This window comes from Pinus tabuliformis, chromosome 8, assembly GCF_031772625.1.
Source record: "Pinus tabuliformis cultivar Carrire ecotype Pingquan chromosome 8, CPIR1, whole genome shotgun sequence".
Lineage (NCBI taxonomy): Eukaryota > Viridiplantae > Streptophyta > Pinopsida > Pinales > Pinaceae > Pinus > Pinus tabuliformis.
Window position 1 is genome coordinate 1,446,028,842 of NC_142294.1, and position 23,239 is coordinate 1,446,052,080.

The window sequence follows — 23,239 nt, forward strand, 5'->3', positions numbered from 1 at the left end:
TGTGCCATTTGAGACAATGTATAGTTGCCCAACCTGAATTAGATTGTAAAGAGATTCGGCCAATTCAGCAAATGCAGAAAGGTGGATCTCTTCCTTATCACGGTTGATAAGGTCAAATCCGAAAACTTTTCCTGAGCCTCGCACATTGTTGTACGCCTTCAATGATGTCTTTGCAGATGCCCTACCTTGGATTGACCAATATTTTCGGTAAGGGTTGAGTGCCGTGAATGGAATTGTTGTAGTTGCTGCTGTAGTTGGTGGAGTAACTACAGAGGGCAAGGTATCGTCAGCTGATGAAGAACTAAATTGGGTTGAACCCACCTGTGCATGTTGTAACGTCGATGTGTCCGTGATTAACGTTGCTGAGCGCTTGACAACTTCAAGCTCAACGACTCGGATGGAACTTATGTAAACAAGTAAGAATTGGATTAATGAAGATTCTGTTTGCCTTCTTTCCATGCAAAAAAACATATAGGCGGGAAAAAAGTAAAAGAGGGTGATTTCAAATGGTGGGCCTTACGAGGAGTTTTGGAGCACTGTGCAAGCTGCTTTTTTGAGCAGAATCAATGAGCCAATTTGGATGTCTCCAGAGACAACCTGTGGGCCATATGCGGATGGTAGCAAAGTCTTATGTTGATGTGTTCCATCAGATAGAGTAACGTGGAAGTGCAAGGATGTTGTTTTCAATGAGGTAACAAAACCGACATCGATTATTTGAAGTAGTGGTTGAATCTCGGTGCAACCATTCAACAATAGAGGAGTGGCATTCGTTGTCAAGGTTGTCTCCATAATAGAATAGGAGGTTTCTTTTTCCCGTGATAGGAGTACCTGCAATTCATCAGTTTCACAACAACACAAAATTCTAGTCAAAGGAGATGTGACATGAATGCAGAATCTAATCTAACAAGGCTAACTGTTGATGGGTAAACAATTTTAAGGGCACAACCTACACGGGGGGCGAGAATAGCCTCTCATATTAGCCACCCAAGGTAGTCCACATTAATAAAATGCTTGTTATTTGATTCAGGGACAAGCTACATATTGTTCAAATTCGGAAGCACCTCAAGTGGCTGCTTATAGTCTTACAGTACCGTCAAAACATCAATGAAATAGGAAAATTTCCCAGCCAATCCTAATACTGATCCTACACATTAAGAGATGTGGGTCAATCGAGGCATTCGCCATGTATTTCGATCACTTACTGGACTCCTTATGGCTTTTTAATAATATACGATATATTAACTATTCTGTGAACAAGACACATTTTTTTTTTTTTTGGCTTTAATATGCTATATTCGGGTGTACTCTTTGTGCTTATGCAATTCTGCACATTATAGGGAGGTTGAATAGCAACCATTGCATATAGAGAACACGCTATTCAGAGACCATGTATAGCTCCTCCCTCTTGTCAGAAACAGGACCCTGGAAACAGCGGCCAGACCATAACAACAAACAGTTTCCATCAGTCACACAACAATGGCCAGATTGCAGACTATCATGGGCAGTTTCTATTTATTTGCAGCCTGACCAACCCATCTAAATGCAACGATCTGGAAAAGAGGAGTAAATGAATTCCCATTTTCTTTTTGTACAAAGTTAAAAAGAGGCAAATGGAGTATGATGTGAAAGACGAAGGGCTTCTGATGAACTCGCCTCCTACCTATCCTTAGGTGTGGACAATGGAAATTTGCTCTAAGAATGTGTGCTCACACCATGTTTTGTCTACTAGTATTGTTAGTATGCCAGTTTCTTATGCACCACACATGCAGAATTTAGAGGTGAATGACATGTGTTGAAGAAAAATAGGGAGGAGCCTCAGCCCAATAAATACATAGATCATGAGAACGTGCCCCTACTACGGATTGTGTTCTCCTTGGAAACCAGCAGATGTTGATGTTGGAGACATGTTCACCACAGAGGAAAGTAGGGGTGAATGCTTAACAATTGTGCTGACACAACAGGTGTTAAGTGAGGATGATAAAAAAACCATAAGCAGCAAGTGCTGAACTCCCCATGCACAATGAGACAATGGGTGCATAGCAAACAGTTTGTATACCTTGAAGTGCACACCTTATGCTATGGAAAAATTGTAAGAGCATATGTTTTGTATCACAACAATTATCTTTCAACCAGGAAGGGTATTCTCCAGTCAATGAGTCTATGCTTCCACAAAGTGGTGCATGAAGGCACTATGATAGCTCCAAAATCACAGCTTAAATATGATGCCATAACAGTCTCTTCTGTAGATTAATTTTTTCTAAGAACAATATATGAAGGTTTCAGCTTCTCCGTGCAGGATGTTTTGGTAATGTTGAAGCTATTGAGTTAAGTATAGACTCGAAAGGATGGCTGAAGAACATTCTGGGGATGTTATCCTCTAGGATATCAGTTGAAGCTGTGAAAATAAAAAAGCGAAAATAAAAAATGTATCAGAAAGGATTATGAATATATATCTTACTCATGCTTGTAGGCTTACCACTCATGCATCTAATGTTTACGCAAGAAGACACCATTCAAGAACTAATGTAGTAGGCAAGAGAATTGAAATCAATGAAACTCGAAGTTCATGTGTTGATATTGAAACTACTTAAAATCGTTTCAACTTAAACCCTGCACTGTAAGGGGGAAAGTTGGAAGAAAAATCTCTTGTTTATCCATTTACAAATGCTGTCTGCCATATGTGTTTGCGTTGCGACTCCTGCAACTGCAACCATAGCCCAATGGTTTTGATTTGGAGACTTTTAGGCAATTTTCTCTCCTCATTATGCCGAATCAGAGTGGTTTCTAAATGAGCTCCTACTTATGTTGGAGACGATGGAGACAGGCCAGTCAACCATTCTAGCACCCATTTGTGTCCTGGAAAAACAGAGAAATATGCCTCTAAACAAAATAGGGAGCAGGCTGCAGGTAATGTTCAAAAACATTTAAGCAGCTAGTACAGACCTCCCAAGCCATGGTGAGAAGATATCAGTGCCTAAAAAACTTTCTTGGACAACAAACACCCTAAGCTGTTAAGCTACGGTGGATTCTTTTCTTGGACAACAAACACCCTAAGCTATTAAGCTACGGTGAATTGGTAACATGTTAGAAGTAATTTTGGAAATTGGGTTATAACACTAAAAATAATATATTTTAAATATATCAAAAGTAATATTTAATAGTTTACAAGTAAGTAATATTTCACCTTATATGGAAGAATACAATCTCCACTTTCCGATTAGAATCTATAGAAAAGAACAAACCCCGTTATGGGCAGAAAAGTAATGACTGTATTGAGTGAATAAAAGGGAATCCAATATATGTTAACTTCTCTGAAGAAGATGGAGAAACGTTGTAGAAAGTTTGGGTAAAAAACCCTGACTACCAGGGATGGCCTGTCGACAATTACAAAGAACAACATGCAAAAAAGGGCAAGAATTTTGTGGCAGGTCAATGAATCTATGCTTCCACGAAGTGGTGTGGGAAGTCATCTACCTGCTCTTTTTTACCTCCATATGATGGACTCGCACCTGTTTGTTTTACCTCCATAATTCTTGGACGAAGTTGGAAGCGGGATCAAAATATATTAGGATGTACTTGCGTCTTGTGCAGCGAAAATTTGACACACAAAACGGAACTTGAGTAAAGGTTTGTTAAATAGCTTTATAGTCAAAATTGGGGTTTAGACGGTGAATAAATAAAATTTGACACAGGAAACGAAACTTGAGTAAAGGTTTGTTAAATATGATGCCATAACAGAAAAACCTGAACAAAATAGGGAGCAGGTTGCAGGTAATGTTCAAAAACATTTAAGCAGCTAGTACAGACCTCCCAAGCCATGGTGAGAACATGTCGTTGCCAAATAAAGATGGAAGTAAAAGTTCTAGAATGGCTGCAGGCATATACACTGGCAAAAAGAACAAACCCCGTTATGGGCAGAAAAGTAATGACGGTATTGAGTGAATAAAAGGGAATCCAATATATGTTAACTGCTCTGAAGAAGATGGAGAAACGTTGTAGAAAGTTTGGGTAAAAAACCCTGACTACCAGGGATGGCCTGTCGACAATTACAAAGAACAACATGCAAAAAAGGGCAAGACTTTTGTGGCAGGTCAATGAATCTATGCTTCCACGAAGTGGTGCATGAAGTCACTATGGTAGCTCCCAAATCATAGCTTTAATATGATGCCATAACAGAAAAACCTGAACAAAATAGGGAGTAGGCTGCAGGTAATGTTCAAAAACATTTAAGCAGCTAGTACAGACCTCCCAAGCCATGGTGAGAACATGTCATTGCCTAATAAAGATGGAAGTAAAAATTCTAGAATGGCTGCAGGCATATACACTGGCAATCAAGGCAGCATGGGTATTATTTTGTTGGTCCTAGTGAGACATATCCTTTCAAGTTAGAGAAATATCGCCAACCATTTTCGACACTGGAACTAAAGACTACTCCACATCAAACAACTGACCATAACCGTTGAATGTTGAGTATAAGCAGCGACAATCAGAGAATGCAGAAGATGACAGCTATGAGAAATCATTTAGTTTCTGTACAAAGTTTCTATGCCTCTAACTTCCACTTCATTCGATTCCAGCCAAACGATAGTGGGCATCTATTAAAGAGGACTGAGAGAGCTTAAAAATTAAAGAGGACTGAGAGAGACGATGACCTGATCTGGAAGAAATGATGTCCTGCAGATGTTCTCTTCTGGTTCGATTTCCAGCTCCATTACCCGCTCGTGAACAGTGCTATACTGTGTGAGATTGATCCAAGACTGCCGGTAGTTTGATCCAAGAAGGCTCCCGGTCATGGAACCACAGAAACCGCAGAACAGTTGATCGTGCATCAGAACAGCAGTGCACAGCAAAACAGGGACCGCAACAGAATGCGCCATTACTACCCTACTCTGGAGTGCCAGGCTTTGTGTGACGGTTACCTACATTCTCGCAAGGAAAGGGCGGCTGCTGGCAGGAAAAACGGGCAGACGTGCGATCCTGGTTTGAGTTTTCTATTTGAATGTTTAGATTTATGGCCATCAACACAAATATAGGCACATTGCTTATGGCGGGCCGGCCATCAGCAGAAATATAGCTCTAACCCAGCCCTTCCGATGCTGGGTAAACTGCTGGGTAAGCATCACATCGCTGGGTGAAAAATGCAAGGGTAATTGATCAGTCTACAACCCGGATATCAAGCACAATCACCTGGCGGTGTGCCATTAGGCCACACAACTGTGGGCAGCAAGGGACATCATTTATGGTGGAGCATAAGGCCACGTGTCAGCACGGGAGACAAAGGAACGACGAAAGTCTGTTCCAAAGGAAGGCATATTGGCCTAAATAGTAGCCCTAACTGGACACGTATTGTAAAATCTCCCTCGCGGAATAAGCGCACCCAGCGAGCTTCTGAAGCTTCCGAGCCGATCGATTGAATTCCCGTTGAATCAGCAGATCCAATTTCTTGATCATCCTGTATAAAGATCCCGAATTGGTACGATATGGCCGGTGTTGAGGTAAATCAGTGAAGCTCTGCATGTTGGCATTGCCATTTTATGTTCACTATCAAATTTGTTTTCATCATTCTGATTGATTGTTCTGTATCAAGATCTATGGATCCAAACTTCTGTTGCATAGATCGAAGGCTTTAGCGAGTATGGGGTAATCCCGTGATGGATTGTTTGTTTGTGCAGGTTGCAGGTTGTTTGTTTGTTTTTATGTCGCACCTCCCCAAGAAGTAGAGAATGCTCCAGAAACAGGGGAAGGGGTAGCCCTAGTTTTGAACACGGTATTGTTCAAACCAGCCGAAGAAACCACTGAACAAACCCAGCGGAGAGCTCTGTTTCGGAGGGTTTGTATGTCATAGTCAGTCGAAGAAAGAGCTGAACCAACTCAGCGGAAAGCTTTGTTTCGGAGGGTTTGTATGTCACACGGTCAGCCCTGTACGCTGATTATTGACAATGGAAGTACAAATAACTTGGTGGCCAGAGAGATGGTGGAAAAGTTGGGGTTGAAGCGGTTGAAACACCCCACCCCTTACAGAGTTTCATGGCTGCAAGAAGGCCATCAGTTGCTGGTAGATGAGCAATGCGAAGTGGCGTTTCATACCGACGAATATAAGGATAAGGTCATTTGTGACATAATGTCGATGGATGTATGTGACATACTGCTAGGCAGGCCATGGCAGTTTGACAGGGATGTGGTATATTGCGGAAAGAAAAATTATTACAAGGTTTACAAAGATGGGATCAAGCATAAGCTTGTGGCCATCAAAGATGAAGAGACAACAGGGACAAGTGAAACAAGATCACCGTTTCTGAAACAAGTTGATAGCCCCAAAGAGAAGGTTATCGATATCAAAACCACAACCGAAAAAGCCATGGAAGAAGAAGTTCCTGTCTCCAGTCCCGCTGAGGAGGTTCCCGTGGCCGCGAAACCAGTCGATGAAATCCCCGCCACAGTCGAGAAATCTGCAGAGGAATCGACTGTAACGCTGCCTGCATCGGAGCCTGAAGCAGAATCGGGCCCGGTGGAATCCGTGCAAGTGAAAAAACCCAAGGAGGAATCTGCCCCGGCCGCCAAAGAAGCCGAGCTAGCTAAGGAAGAGACTGTCGCTCAGCCTCCCGCCAAGGCTGCGGCTGTTGAAAAAAAGGCTGAAGAATCATTGGATAAGGAAGAAGCTCCCGCCGCCATTGAAACGGCAGCAGAAGAAAAGGCTGAAGAATCATTGGTCAAGGAAGAAGCACCTGCTGAAATTCCAGAGGAAAAAACTGCAACGGTTGAAGAGAGTGCTGTTAAGCCTGCTGAAGCAGCTCCTGCTGAAGAGAAGGCCGAGGTTGAGGGTAAGGCTAAAGAATAGGTTAATGGGTGTGGAAAGGCGAATAAATATATCTATGGATCATATGAGGGTGGGTGTTTGTGTAGGAAACTTATATGATTATAGTATTATGGGCGATATTCGGTTTAGTTCATGATGTATTTAGTGGGTTCGATCTAGTTTAGTTCTTGATCCCTTCTGCTATTAATTCAGAAGGCTCAAAGATATGGTTGGTCATCGCTCATGTATTCATAGTTAAGTTTGTACAACGATTTCAACATATGGGTATTAGGAGTTGGAACTGCGAAGGATTGGAAGAATACTTTATAAAACATTTTGAAACATATTGGATTCGTTGTTATTCGTATATCAGTTGTTGCCACTATCCATAGTTTTTACAAATCCTCGTACTACTATTTTAGTTGAATTTGATGTGTTTTATAACATATTTTATCATTTTTGTAGTTTTATATTCCAGGTATCAATTTTCTTGAATTCACAGTTTACCTAGTTATGCATTTTAATGGCATGCTAATCAACTTCATTTCCTATGATCCTTCATTTCTGAAAATCAGTAAATCTTTTGGGAAATATCAATAGTAATTCATTTACATTAATTCGCTTCCTTTGCAGATTTGATGACATATGTCACAAGGGCATGCTATGGTTTTACCCTCTGCTTACTCCTTGTAAAGTTGCCTTTCATCCTTGAGAAAGGCTTCTTCAGTTAAAATTGTGCAAGGTTGTCACAAAAGTCTACAGGAGAACACATTTACACTGTTATTTTTTTTTAATTCTAAAGAGTATTTGTATTATATAATTTGGTGTCTGGCTTGCCGCAAGTACATCAGGAAATTTCATAGATATCTCTTCAAAAATTTCAATGTCCTTCTCCTAATCAAGAATATTTCATACCTTAGGTGAGGAGGGTGATTCTGTACTAGAAAACAATGAATTTGTTTGTAAAGACTTTACATAATTTCCCAGCAATTTACAAAATTTGCAATACATATGACTACTAAATTATGATAATATCCTTGATAACAGTGGACCTACTATTGTTTTCAAGTGAATTGTTCAGATCTGATCTTTTAACAAAAAATGAGGTGATGGCACTGGCTGTGTCATTGAGCGGAGAGACAGGTTGTTGAGATGGTCTTTGATGGCCTCTATTTCTCTCCTTAAGGCGTCCATCTCGTCCTCTTGACGACCTGATCTCATTTTCAAGTTGTTAACATCACCCATCTCATTTGAAATCGTTGCACATTGATCTTTAATTTCTAGATTGAGAATCAAAAGATCAACTTGGAGGGCATCCATCCTCTGGGCCAACTAGGCTATCGTGACTCTGCAACCGCATCCTTTCTTCATGTTAAGGGGTTTCAGCTGTTTGTATTTTCCTGTATTCAAATCACTGCTTCTGATGTTGTTACTATAAGAATCCACAGGCATGTTCTTATGTTTATGCACAGGGGCCAGGATGTGCAACAAGAGCACACATTATCACTGTTAGACTACCTTAACCAACAAATTTATTCTTAATTTTTATAGGTATCAGTCTAAGAAATTGTAATTTTTTTTGCGTACAATGGAGGATGTAATATCAAAGATTTTTCCTTGTATTTGATTTGAAGACTTCAATTCTTTTGGAACAAGGATGTATGTACACAAAATATTCAAACACCGAATGAACTGAAAATATCCTTGATGACAGTGGACCTACTATTGTTTTCAAGTGAATTGTTCAGATCTGATCCTTTAACAGAAAATGAGGTGATGGCACTGGCTCTGTCACTGAGCGGAGAGACAGGTTGTTGATATGGTCTTTGATGGCCTCTATTTCTCTCCTTAAGGTGTCCATCTCGTCCTCTTGACGACCTGATCTCATTTTCAAGTTGTTAACATCACCCATCTCATTTGAAATCGTTGCACATTGATCTTTAATTTCTAGATTGAGAATCAAAAGATCAACTTGGAGGGCATCCATCCTCTGGGCCAACTAGGCTATCGTGACTCTGCAACTGCATCCTTTCTTCATGTTAAGGGGTTTCAGCTGTTTGTATTTTGCTGTATTCAAATCACTGCTTCTGATGTTGTTACTATAAGAATCCACAGGCATGTTCTTATGTTTATGCACAGGGGCCAGGATGTGCAACAAGAGCACACATTATCACTGTTAGACTACCTTAACCAACGAATTTATTCTTAATTTTTATAGGTACCAGTCTAAGAAATTGTAATTTTTTTTTGCGTACAATGGAGGATGTAATATCAAAGATTTTTCCTTGTATTTGATTTGAAGATTTCAATTCTTTTGGAACAAGGATGTATGTACACAAAATATTCAAACATCGAATGAACTGAAAATAATACATGGAGGCATTTCATAAGAGCATTTGGAATGTGCTGTAGTTTAATGTATAACTGTGTTAAGATATGTTTTTCTATGAACTAAAACTACTTTGGAATTTCAAATTTTACCTGCCCTGATATCATACACAGATGAATGGCATTCGTTGAAATTATATTGAAAATCCATTGTATGATGTTTAATGGGTTTTATAAATTTATTTATGTAGAAACTATAAAATATCTTCAAATCTTAAAATTACAGATCTTAGCTAGTGCAAACTATTGGAGGAGTGGCAAAAATCTATGGTTTGTCGTGGGAAGAGTCCTTCGTAATGCGATCCTGCCATTGCAAACACGAAGTAAGATCTAGTCACCTCAGGCTTATCTTCATTGGGTGCTTCTGCTTATACTCCATCTGCGCCTTTGAGTGGAGGGAACATCCGAAACAATGATATTAAAATCATTTGACGAGAGATCAAGACCCCAACCATCAACCCAAGAAATCTAACTAGACAAATTGATAGAAGAAAATTAAACTAAAGGGGATTAAATATCTATTGCATGGAACTAAAACTAGCATTTGCATCAGATGTTGCAAAGGAAACGCCATAAGGCATAAATGTAAATGGTCATTGAAAAGAAGATAAAGCATAGATTTATCCCATGAGTTAACTATGAGCTTCCCCTGGCACTAAAAGTTGTAGGGAGGACAATGGCAGGGTGTACTGATCCACTACAGTGGAAATGGACCGCTCAGAGACTGCCAAATGACTATAGCCTCGATGCTTTTCTAAGCTTGAGTTACGATGCATTGGGTAAGGAGAATATTCATTTGCAATTACGCTTTCTATACATGGCTGCAACATTTGCAGAACACCAAATTATTCATGCCAACCATGTGATTCCATTGTGGGTGGGAGAAGGGTTGCTGGCAAGAAAAGATCGCCATCAACTTAGCTACAACCCATCCGCAGTGGGAGGGGTTTATCTCAACCTTTTGGCAGATCGTTGTTTGATTGAACCCATCGTGAGAAACATTGATGGGTATGTAGTCTTCTGCAGGATACACAACCTCTTGCGCGATTTGGGAATCCGTGTTGCCGAGGTCGAAGAAACTTTCTTTTGCCGTGTGGGTTAGGATTTGAGCACGTTGAATGAAAATTAATGTTCCAGATGCAGTCGGATTTTGTTGAGTAGTAACGAACTGAGATCGCTCCCTGAGTCAATGAGAGTTCCAGAACTATGTTCATTGTTAATAGATGGTAACAAATGTTTAAAAAAAATTCCAAAAAGGGTTATTGGGAGTATGGTCTCTCTTTTGGTTCTGGATTTGAGTGGGACATCAGTGCAGTCATTACCAGAGAGTGTGGGGTGTTTGATTGAACCCATCGTGAGAAACATTGATGGGTGCGTAGTCTTCTGCAGGATACACAACCTCTTGCGCGATTTGGGAATCCGTGTTGCCGAGGCCGAAGAAACTTTCTTTTGCCGTGTGGGTTAGGATTTGAGCATGTTGAATGAAAATGAATGTTCCGGATGCAGTCGGATTATGTTGAGTAGTAACGAACTGAGTTCGCTCCCTAAGTCAATGAGAGTTCCAGAGCTATGTTCATTGTTAATAGATGGTAACAAATGTTTAACAAAAATTCCAAAAAGGGTTATTGGGAGTATGGTCTCTCTTAAGGTTCTAGATTTGAGTGGGACGTCAGTGCAGTCATTACCAGAGAGTGTGGGGTGTTTGAAACAGCTAAGATGCCTCTTTTTATCAGGTATGCCCATCAACTTTCTACCTGCATCTCTTACAAATCTTGGAAACCTAGAGATCCTTGATCTGAGCCGCTCTAGAATCATGGAATTACCGTCCGGCCTTCATAATTTGAAATCTTTAAGGCATCTAGCCATGGATAAATTTGGTAATTTGCAGTGTCTACCTTGCAGCATCTCAAGGCTCACCTCTTTGCAAGGTTTGATAATGTATGGATGCACCAATCTATGGGAAAAAGGTGAGCCCAAGAAATGGAAAAATGTGGCCAGCATTATCAATCTGGCCAACTTAAAGCAACTCACCAAGCTCCATTTAACAAACAATGGGGGCGTTACTAGGGAAGGCACATTAGGGAATATGATTGAAATGAACACCCTCATGTTAGAGCTCACAAAGGTGAGATCTCTGCCGAGTGACATGAATAATATGTCAAAGTTGAGAAAACTGTATATGGAGTGTCGTGACTTGGTTAGAATGGAACTAGTCTTATATTATACAAGTGTAATATGTTGGAAGAACTTTCACATCTGCATAAGCTCAACAATCTGCAGCGATTAGAAATAATTGAATGCTCTAAATTAAAGAAGTTTCCTCAGCTCAACAATCTGCAGCGATTAGAAATAATTGAATGCTCTAGATTAAAGAAGTTTCCTCAGGAATTCGGTGACAAGGAGGCATTTTCTTTATTGAAGATATTTTCAATTGCTGGGTTGCATGAATTATAAGAGTTGCCAATCGTAAAGGAAGGAGCAATGCCAGTACTTGAAATATTCATCATAGTAAAATGCTCAGCATTGAAGGTATTTCCAAAGAGTTATTTCGATTTGAAAACACTTCAAATAATAAAAATCTATGGTTGAAATTCCCTGAAAATGGAATATTTAAGAGAACTTAGGGAATCCAATAAAATGATAGAGGTGAAGACTATGTCTGTAGAAGACACCAGAGACTCAAGAAATACGTACTCTCAATTAATGACGGAAATGAAAAGTTGGCTCTACAGAGAATTTTGGAGCAATAATGATGTGTTCCTTTTCTTAAGAAGTCTTTATACGCTTGCATGAGTTAACTGTGAGAATTCTGTATATGGTGAGTTCTAGGAAGCATAGTCCATTAAAATTGACCAATATAGACCAATCAATACTCAAAATACATAATACTCATAAGAAAAACATATATTCCTCTATTATGTATATTTATTTACTATGTGGTTTTGAGTGCCGTTGTTGGAAAATATAATCATTAAATTAAAAGATATATTCATCTATTATGTATATTTATTTACTATGTGGTTTTTTGAAAGACTTTCATCTCATTTTGTTACAATTTCCTTGTAAACTTTAAAATCAACCTATCAATCCAATACATGGTTGGTGTATATATTATTTGTTAGTATGTGAAAGATATATATGTCTTAGCATAACAATCCAATTTGTACTAGTTTACTTTTAAGGTCTGAATTGTGATGGCTAAAAATGTTTAAAAAGCTGATATGTAGTGAACAGTGGTTTGAGAACTTTGAATCCAACAATATTAGCTACATTCAACAAAATTTACAAGCAGAATTTCATGTCATTTTGTTACAATTTCCCTGTACACTTTAGAATCAACTCCTCTGCCAGGAGCAATGGAAAATCCAACATGTAAATATCACCATGCGAATCCTAATCTTGGGATTGCCAGGTCTAGCAGCAAAATTCTGCTCTGTGAGCAGAAGAGGAGTGCTTCCAAATTTGATGTCTAGTCACTCAATTTCAAAAACCTTTTCTGGGGCAAGTGACATAGAGATAATCCTTAAGGGAAACGTTTTTTTAGGTATACATCCAAGATTTTATTTGGATAAATTTTCATTCTAGGGGTGATGCATCTTCATTTCAAGATGGAGATGGATTGACAACAATGTGCCTTTCAGGATGTGAAAGGTCTGTACGACCTGAATGCTGCACAAACTCTGCAGGCGACAAGAATGTGCCATGGCACACACAAACTATACTAACCTCATCTCTACTATAGCTGTACAAGAATCCACTGATTTTTTTCCCATTTGGGCATGGTCCACTAGTTGAAAAACAGGCCATTTTGGGCAATGAGGATTGAGTTAGAGGCCTTTTATCTTCAGAAATATTTGGATTACCTATTTTTTCTATTGTAGCATTTGAAGTAGATACTTGTTGGGAGGACCTAGTGAAAGACGAGGCTTCTGTGAGTTGTCTTTCATGTGTGGTTGTTGTCGTTGAAGTTGCCAGTGCAGATTGAGCTGTAACATAAGGTGCCTTTTCAAGAGCAGCATCAGTGGATTTAGGAGGCTCTAGTTGACTAGAAGCACTCAATTCTGATGAACCCACAGTTTGTTCCTGCATATTGGTCAGAGAAGAAACCCTATTCAAAGGTTTTGACACAAAAGATGTGATTGACTCTTAGTATTGTTGCTACTTGTCCCTGTGAACATAAAAGGATATTTGGTCAGCCTAAATGCTGATTAAAATCAAACTAAATATTTCCTCCAACTATATGAATCAAATTAGTAACCCAAAGTAATTCATAGAATATGAACAGTGACAATTTACTTGCCAAAAATGTATGTTACTTCAAAAAGGTGTCACTGTTTTAGTGGCTAAATGAAAACAATATAAAGTGTATCTCCCAGTTTTTGGAACGTGTCATATTCCACTGGACATCCAAATCAGGGTTCAATACCAGTGAACAAATCTTTGAATGGGGTTCTAGCACCATGCCAAATGGATCCAAAATGAAAAGAAGAGCAAATGTAGCATTTCTGAGAATTAAACAACCCTTCGTACTAGGAACAAGGCCATCAGATTCAAAGCAGGATAATCTAAGAACTTGCAGTAGCATTTTTTCTCTAGAGCAGTGCTTCCCTACATCTTAACTACGTTGTGCATGCAATAATATGCAAGTGTGTTCCATAAAGAAAAACATACTATAAATGAGACTCCTAAGCAATGCCATACAAGGTTTCATTCATCAAGTAGTCATATTCCACTGGACATCCAAATCAGGTTTAAATACCAGTAAACAAATCTTTAAATGGGGTTCTAGCACCATGCCAAATGGATCCAAAACGAAAATAAGAGAAAGGATTGAGTTGGAGGCATTTTATCTTAAGAAATATTTGGATTACCTATTTTGTCTGTTGTAGCATTTGAAGTAGATACTTGTTGGGAGGACTTGGTGAAAGACGAGGCTTCTGTGAGTTGTCTTTCATGTGTGGTTGTTGTCGTTGAAGTTGCCAGTGCAGATTGAGCTGTAACAGAAGGTGCCTTTTTAAGAGCAGCATCAGTGGATTTAGGAGGCTCTAGTTGACTAGAAGCACTCAATTCTAATGAACCCACAGTTTGTTCCTGCATATTGCTCAGAGAAGAAACCCTATTCAAAGGTTTTGATGCAGAAGATGTGATTGACTCTTAGTATCGTTGCTACTTGTCCCTGTGAAAATAAAAGGATATCTGGTCAACCCAAATGTTGATTAAAATCAAACTAAATGTTGCCTCCAACTATATCAATCAAATTAGTAACCCAAACTAATTCATAGAATATGAACAGTGACAATTTACTTTCTAGATGTGTATGTTACTTCAAAAGGGTGCCACTGTTTTAGTGGCTAAATGCAAACAATATAAAGTGTATCTCCCAGTTTTTGGAACGTGTCATATTCCACTAGACAACCAAATTAGGGTTCAATACCAGTAAACAAATCTTTGAATGGGGTTCTAGCACCATGCCAAATGGACCCAAAATGAAAAGAAGAGCAAATGTAGCATTTCTGAGAATTAAACAACCCTTCGTACTAGGAACAAGGCCATGAGATTCAAAGTAGGATAATGTAAGCACTTGCAACAACATTTTTTCTCTAGAGGTGCTTCCCTACATCTTAACTACGTCTCTGAGCCTGTTGTGCATGCAATAATATGCAAGTGTGTTCCAGAAATAAAAGCATACTATAAATGAGACTCCTAAGCAATGTCATACAAGGTTTCATTCATCATGTAGTCATATTCCATTGGACATCCAAATCAGGGTTCAATACCAGTAAACAGATCTTTGAATGGGGTTCTAGCACCATGCCAAATGGATCCAAAACAATGTCATACAAGGTTTCATTCATCAAGTAGTCATATTCCACTGGACATCCAAATCAGGGTTCAATACCAGTAAACAAATCTTTGAATGGGGTTCTAGCACCATGCCAAATGGATCAAAAACGAAAAGAAGAGCAAATGTAGCATATAGATCACAGAATTTTCCAGCTCCTGAACCCTCAGTTCAAACTTTAACAGCAAGTCCATCTGCAGTGCAAAGCTTATTTGTAGGAGTTCCACCTTGTGATTTAATACAAGAAGTTTGCCAACAATAAAGCAGTTGGATTTCTTCGCAGACCACCAGTCCAGGTTCTTAGCGTTTTAGGTGTTCAATATGCTACTTATGATTTCTTGAAAGTGCACTACCTAATTTATCCAGATTGAAGGCGTTGCTATAATTAAGGGTTGATTTCTGCCAAATAAGCAGCTTTTCCTTCTATGTAGACCACGGTGGTAGTTATCCAGGCTGTACATGTTTTCAAAAATGAAGAAATGAAGAATATACTTCATTTTTGCAGCATATATGGTTGCATGTCTATCATACTCGGTAAGTTCACATCATATAGAAACCATGGCACTCACTAGAGCAGTGTAGAAATGAGCAACAACACAAGTTCATTTTGACAAATCAACTGATCTGTCATACAAAGGCCGCAGAGATGGATAAAGAATGTGTCAACAAAAGATAAATGTGGCACAGATTTGTATCCTTTCCAAATTCTACTCTGACAAAACACCACGTCATGCCAAACAAATGTAAAGTTACTCCTTGCAGTTGGAACAATGATAAAGCGAATATATAAATATATAATAAAAACTGCATACTATTACTTGAACAGTAGATATACATACAACAACTAGCAAACTGTAAAAGTTTTCCAAGGACAAAAACTATCCTCTATCAAAGGGATAGTATCTGGGAACACAACGAAGTGACAAAAAAATTCATTAGAACCACATGCTTTACTACAATCCCGAAATAAATTACTAGAATCCTGAACTAACATAAAATAGATAGTTAGTCTAGAAAAAGACATGACATAGATAAAAATCAATTTTCAATACCACTGGAAGATGCCCCTGAAGCATGGGAAGATTGCATAGGACCTGTCATCGGTGGGGCTTGTGAGTCTGCAACCCAACTCAACGGTGTTCCAGAGACAAGTATTTGAAAAAGAGGAAATGGGAGAGTAACCACAGGTTGGAAAACAACGCAGCTACTCCCTTTTGAGTTTTTGGTGTGTTTACATGGATGTCAATGTGTAATGTGGCACAGATTTGTATCCTTTCCAAATTATACTCTGACAAATCACCACGTCATTCCAAACAAATGTAAAGTTACTCCTCGCAGTTGGAACAATGATAAAGCGAATATATAAATATATAATAAAAACTGCATACTATTACTTGAACAGTAGATATACATACAACAACTAGCAAACTGTAAAGGTTTTCCAAGGACAAAAACAATCCTCTATCAAAGGGATAGTATCTGGGAACACAACGGAGTGACAAAAAAATTCATTAGAACCACATGCTTTACTACAATCCTGAGATAAATTACTAGAATCCTGAACTAACATAACATAGATAGTTAGTCTAGAAAAAGACATGACATAGATAAAAAATCAATTTTCAATACCACTGGAAGATGCCCCTGAAGCATGGGAAGATTGCATATGACCTGTCATCGGTGGGGCTTGTGAGTCTGCAACCCAACTCGGCGGTGTTCTAGAGACAAGTATTTGAAAAAGAGGAAATGGGCGAGTAGCCACAGGTTGGAAAACAACGCAGCTACCCCCTTTTGAGTTTTTGGTGTGTTTACATGGATGTCAATGTGTGTTTTTATGTGATTGAGGAGGATACTAGATCTTGATCATCACCTGCTGCAAACAACCCTAAAAATATGGTGAAGCAAAGTTGTCAATATGGTCAATGGAATTTTTAATATCAGCGTTCTCTGTCACATGGTAACTGGTATTGTAGGCTTATTTCGCACTCTGCTTTGGACATTCTTTTCTGTCTACTATATTTTTTCCTGGCTTAGGTTAGCCATTTCTCTTTGCTCTGATTTTTTTTTTTTTTGAGGGTTTGCTCTGTTCTTCTCTGCCATTTCTCTTCCTTTATCCAAATTAATTCTATGCATCTCAAATTAAATTTGAATCTCATATAGGACCTTTTCCTTCATTATTCATCTTTGCCATTTCTTTCACGAGAAGAATATACTTCATTTTTGCAGCATAGATGGTTGCAAGTCTATCATACTCGGTAAGTTCACATCATATAGCAACCATGGCACTCACTACAACAGTGTAGAAATGAGCAACAACACAAGTTCATTTTAACAAATCAACTGATCTGTCATACAAAGGCCGCAGAGATGGAAAAAGAATTTGTCAACAAAAGATAATGTGGCACAGATTTGTATCCTTTCCAAATTATACTCTGAAAAATCACCACGTCAAGCCAAACAAATGTTAAGTTACTGCCCGCAGTTGGAACAATGATAAAGCAAATATATAAATATATAATAAAAACTGCATACTATTACTTGAACAGTAGATATACATACAACAGCTAGCAAACTGTAAAAGTTTTCCAAGGACAAAAACTATCCTCTATCAAAGGGATAGTATTTGGGAACAGAACGAAGTAACAAAAAAATTCATTAGAACCACATGCTTTACTACAATCCTGAAATAAATTACTAGAATCCTGAACTAAAGAATACAGTGTCACAATTTTTCTTGCATACTGTAATGCTCTCAGATAGTTAGCCTAGAAAACGACATAACATAGATAAAAATCAATTTTCAATACCTCTGGAAGATGCCCCAGCATGGGAAGATTTCATAGGACCTGTCATCGGCGGGGCTTGTGAGTCTGCAACCCAACTCGGAGGTGTTCCAGAGACAGGTATTTGAAAAAGAGGAAATGGGCGAGTTTCCACAGGTTGGAAAACAACGCAGCTACTCCCTTTTGAGTTTTTGGTGTGTTTTTATGCAATAGAGGAGGATACTAGATCTTGATCATCACCTGCTGCAAACAACTCTAAAAGTATGGTGAAGCAAAGTTGTCCATATGGTCAATGGAATCTTTAATTCTTTAATATCAGCATTCTCCGTCACATGGTAACTGGTATTGTAGGCTTATTTTGCGCTCTACTTTGGACATTCTTTTCTGTCATCATGTCGTTTTATGAGAAATCAAAATTTGGTACAAATTGACGAAATATGTAGCCTGGATCATGGTCTGCAGAGGAACCAGAATGACCGCATCCCACTGGCTGTGTTGTATGCTGAGCATCACTAGACTCTACAGCGTGATGATCTGAAATTTGTAAGTGGTTGGGTCCGAAGACGTGGTGAGAATGTGTGTGCCTAAAATAAACATAGTATTATGTTTAAGCCCTCAGGGAAAAATCATAATCAAATGAAAAGAAAATAGCACTCATTCCTAGGAGGTCAGCCCTCTTAGTATTGCTCTAGGATGACTGTGCGTAGCCATGGAATTTCATCATGATTTCTTTAAACAGTGAAACTTCTTTAGAACCACTATGTCTATTTAGAGCTAGGTAACTAGTTCTTACCATATAAAGGCCACAGGAAGTCTATTTTTTCCAATGAGTTGAATTGCCTCAATTGAAAATTCCTCCAAGAAGACGCGGAGGAGGTAATATGATCACAGCATGGTCCTCTACGACGGAATGGAAACTGAGTGGGGCTTATTCCTCTCTACATATTGGGTCTCCAAATATAGGTTTACTTCTGGGTAATTATTGTGAAAGGGCAATGTCTAGTGGTTCTACGACTGTTGTCATGAATATCAGTGTAATATCTGTAGTAGCAGTGGCCATGCAATCATCGTTCATTGTAGGGAGTAAAAAAATAATATATGCAGTTTTCATTGTACTCAAGAGAGTTTTCAAGGTGACCACCTCTTTGAGGAGCAAATTGAAACATCTCCAATCGAAGTATTTGTAAAACATGGATGGAAACTCCCTCAAATCCTTGGAAGGGAAATCATATTGCGTCCTGATATAATAGATTGAGCACTTAAAAAAGATAAAATTCTCTTCAGTCTCTGCCTTCCATAAGGGTCAAAAGCTTACATACCCATTCCTCACAAGAAATGTGATGGACAGTCTTTGCTTTCTGCTTTTGAGAACATGCCCTGACGTTGAGGATCATCGAGATGAACTATATGGCTAGCATGAATTTGAAGGATCTTCTCGAAGTGTGAAGTCAACATAAGACCAAGAAGCCTAAAATGGGCAACCTAAAAATTAGAATGGAGCTTTTTAGATATCATTCCTGATAATGACATCTTCGGGGGGTGAAGAGAATGGGGAGGTTGAAGATGAGAGAATATGCAACCACATTTAGTTCCCCTGCCTCTTTCGAACGGATGTGAGATATTCCAATCGCGATTAATCAGAGTAGTTGCGATTAAGAGTACAAAGGGATTATCGTCACTGTTATAGATAACATTCTATCCAAAAATACGAAAAGAGGGAGAAGATAGTAGACAATGTTTCTGAATATTATGTTCATTGGTCAATGGGAATTTCTAATTGCAAATGTCTATTCTTAAAGGGGAGGGGTGAAGGAAGGCATGGTTATGTCAGCTCACTGTTGAGGTCAGCTGGTGAACTTGTTCACGTCAATCAGGTAGAGATCAAACCTCTCATTTTTTTAGGATAGTGTTCCTCCATCATCTGGTCCACCAAATGAGGGAATTTCTTTTGAGACTTGAGTTGGTCTTCGAGAAACCACTTGGTAGTTCAATGGAGTTGTCCTTGTCTTCAAATCTAGTGTATTTATTGCTTGTTGTTCTTGGTTCATTCTCCCTGACTTGTAGAATGGTGTCTTTCTCGAAAGGTTGATACATCTAACATTGATGGTTCAAAACAATTAGTTTATCCACACTGAACAAAATGGAAGAATGACTATGTATTGTGATAGATCCAATTTGAAGGCACTTTTACCACTTTGCTTCAGAATTTGAAATAGTCCATATTAGTTTGTTTTCAATTTAAAATTCTATCCCTTCATCCATTCTTTTCCTTTCGCTTAATATTGTGGTTGACTCGTTGCTTATCAAGAGATTCCTTATACTTCTGAGTCTTCTGCAATGCCCAATTCCACCCATCGATGCATTTTGTTGATATGCTTGATGAAATTTTCAGCTTGTCATTGAGTAATGTTCTTTTGTTGTTTCTACCATCTAGCCAAAGTACTTTCTACTCTGGAATCTCATGCATGCCTCAAAGCTGAAAGGACAATTTATTAGTGGAGTGATGGATCAGTCTATTCTATGCTAAAAATATAATAATTGATCATCTTCTATCGTCAAATGTTGATGGCCGTACATTCTTAGCCATCACACTACAGTCGTATAAGGTCCTATTGGCCACTTATATTTTTTCATGTGTTGGAATTTAGAAGATGAAGGCTGTGCCCCTTTTCAAATTGGTGTTTATTAATGGCCGTAATGCATTTCCAAAGATGTCATAGAATTTTGTTGTTTCTGTCATATTCAGTGGGTGTTAGTAGTTTGAAATTCACTCAAACATGCTTGAAAAATAGGTGTGCAGTTTGCTGCCTTAGTATGGTCTTCGTACATTGCCAAAGTGTGGTTTTTTTTCTTCCAGGCATTTGGCCCCATGATATAGTGTTATTGACATGGGATTAGATACATGTCTACTAATATAATAGCTCTTTTTGTAATTGCCTCCTTTTAAACTTGATTAGAAATTTTTAACATTACCATGAAATGACTCACTATGTTTGAGAGTGTTTCCAACCTCATCAGACTTCATATGGAGAAAATAGAATTTCATAACCCATTCAAAATTTAGCAGACTTAACAGTTTTCGGGATTTCAGGATCAACGGGATTGTGGCATTTCATTAGATTATATCATGTATGAGGATAGGTGATTGGCATTTAATCAAGAGCACCAAGCCCTATATGTATCCCAGTGTTTGGTGTTGATTGTTGAACCCCTTTGCCATGGCCTTAGCAAAAGTGTACCCTTCACTCAAGTCAAAATCATTGATCACGCACGTTAAGCTTTCTCTACCATATTATAAGGCTTGGATTAAGACGTTTGATCAAAATTGGGCAGTGTTGACTAATATCCCTAGAGAATTGAACTAGAGGCAAAAACTAGACAAGAGGAGAGGAATCTAGATTCTAGATGGTTGATTCTTAAATAATTAATCATTGATGTACAATGGATGCCATATTTATCTTGATTTATGTACAAATATGCATGTTTTCATATCTTCTACAACTAATTTGGCATTTTGGATGTTTTTTTAATATAAATGCAAATATATAATATATATACACACACACACACACAAGACGCTTCGCTTCTGACGATTTTTGGAAAATAACACTTCCGACGCTTTGCTTCTAAAAAACAGACCCGCTTCATCCCTGATTTGAGCAACATTGCTCAAGGGCAAACCATTAACCTGATGCACTTCCTTTGGCTAAGCTACTGCTATGACATGGGCATATTTTGGTCAAAATCACACAGACCTTCACCTTGCCCAATCTGCTTCCTTCCATTGGAGAAGTTGAGGCCTGGTGCATGGTTCAACATACATCCATTGTTCAACATCAAAATCTGCTAATGCAATTTAATATAATACATTTAAAAAATACATGATATATTGTAGACTAGGATGAGTACGTTAGGATTAGAAAGCAAATGTATCAGGTACCCATCATAACCAGATCCTCCTTTAGTTGAAATTGCACTTTACCCTAGTTGCCCTGTCCCCTATAGAGTGAAAGAGCAGCCTCCTTGTCCATAATTTGAGGCACATTTGGTAATTTGATTTTAGTACTACTGCTGCTGTTTCTTTCTGTGATTGCCCTATTCTGAAACTGTCAATCACACTTACTTCCACAGGGTTGCTTGAACATTATTAGTAGTGTCCGGACTCGTGCCATCATCTCATACTTCAAGTCATTTTTATGTCATGTATAATCGCTTTTCAGGTGAGGAGCCTTAGCAAATTTAGAGATTCCTGATTATGATCATGTCTGGTGGGTAAATAATTGCAAATAATGACTATTTTGTGTCTTATGCGCTAATACCCTCATTCTGCCAACCAAAGTTTTCACGGTGTGCACTCTCAAAAGTTCTGCTTGTTTTTGCATAAGTTAGCAGATTGATTGCTCTGCTTGAGACAGTAACTGTTAAGATTGAGCCTATATTTCAGAAGTTAATTTTTATCAAATTAAGTTACAGTTTTTGTTCCCAATTTTGATGGGAGGCTTTTCACACGGCGTATATTTATATCACTTATTTTCTTATGTCAACTCGTGATGGATAGTAGGTTGAATCTATGGATTGTCAAGTCTGTGGCTAGCTCTGGCTAGTGGAGCTTAAGATGCATGCCGTTTTACTGTAGACTGTTTAAAGCTTTGTAGTTATTTGATTTTTAAGGTGTACCTCTTTGCATCCAATGTACAATGCTGCAGGTTTTCAGTTTTGTTTAATTTGTTTGCTTTGCTTTGATGCAAGTAAATTGTAATTTATAATTAGATCACTCACGACTTTAAAAATTTGCCAAAAATCACCAGTTCAAATTGAACATCCTTAAATTTGTTACATCCAGAGTACTTGGAGCACTGACTTATCATATGTATGCAGCTTATGGAGGATTTTCTTTGTTAACCTAGGTTTTAATTTAGGATGTCTTGAAGCATGCAACATAAGTGGTTCTGAGCACTTCTATAATCTTCATTTACAGTCAAAATGGCAAACAGAAGTTGGCAAGTGTTGCAAGAGTCAAATTCTTTTTATTATTTCTTTTGTGAGATTCTGGCATTGTATTGTTTTTATTTTTATCTAATAGCCATTTTATTCTAATTCATTGGTGCTCATTTTTCATGGGCCTTAGATGTTACCAAGAATATAGATGTCCTACTACTGTTAATGAAGTCTTCATGCCTTCACAAAACTTTGTGCATTTACGGAACTTCCTGGTAATCCATATCCCAAAGCTCCCATAATTGCCCTAATGGAGTATACATGGCAAACATCCAAAAGGAATCCCTTGAGCAAACAAATATAAAAGGATAAGTCAAAGTTTTCCAGGCTTGAGTAAGAGACAAGCCCAGAGTTCTCTAATTGCCAGACCGAGTACCACTCTGAGGAAAGCCAAAATTGCCAAAAAAACACCTTCAAAATCCAAAGTTGAGA

General features: G+C 38.4%; 2 protein-coding genes across 2 annotated transcripts in view; both read left to right on the forward strand.

Moving 5' to 3' along the window:
* LOC149241152 (small ribosomal subunit protein eS6-like) overlaps positions 1 to 23,239 on the forward strand; it is a 76,874-nt gene that overhangs the window by 17,834 nt on the left and 35,801 nt on the right. The window lies entirely within an intron of this gene.
* On the forward strand, positions 5,551 to 7,033 carry LOC149241153 (uncharacterized). Its single transcript, XM_089367451.1, has one exon. It carries the CDS (start codon positions 5,903 to 5,905, stop codon positions 6,836 to 6,838), a length of 936 nt encoding a protein of 311 aa, XP_089223577.1. The 5' UTR covers positions 5,551 to 5,902; the 3' UTR covers positions 6,839 to 7,033.

Coding starts and splice junctions, on each gene's coding strand:
- LOC149241153 (XM_089367451.1), top strand. CDS start 5,903: ATGTCACACGGTCAGCCCTGTACGCTGATTATTGACAATGGAAGTACA.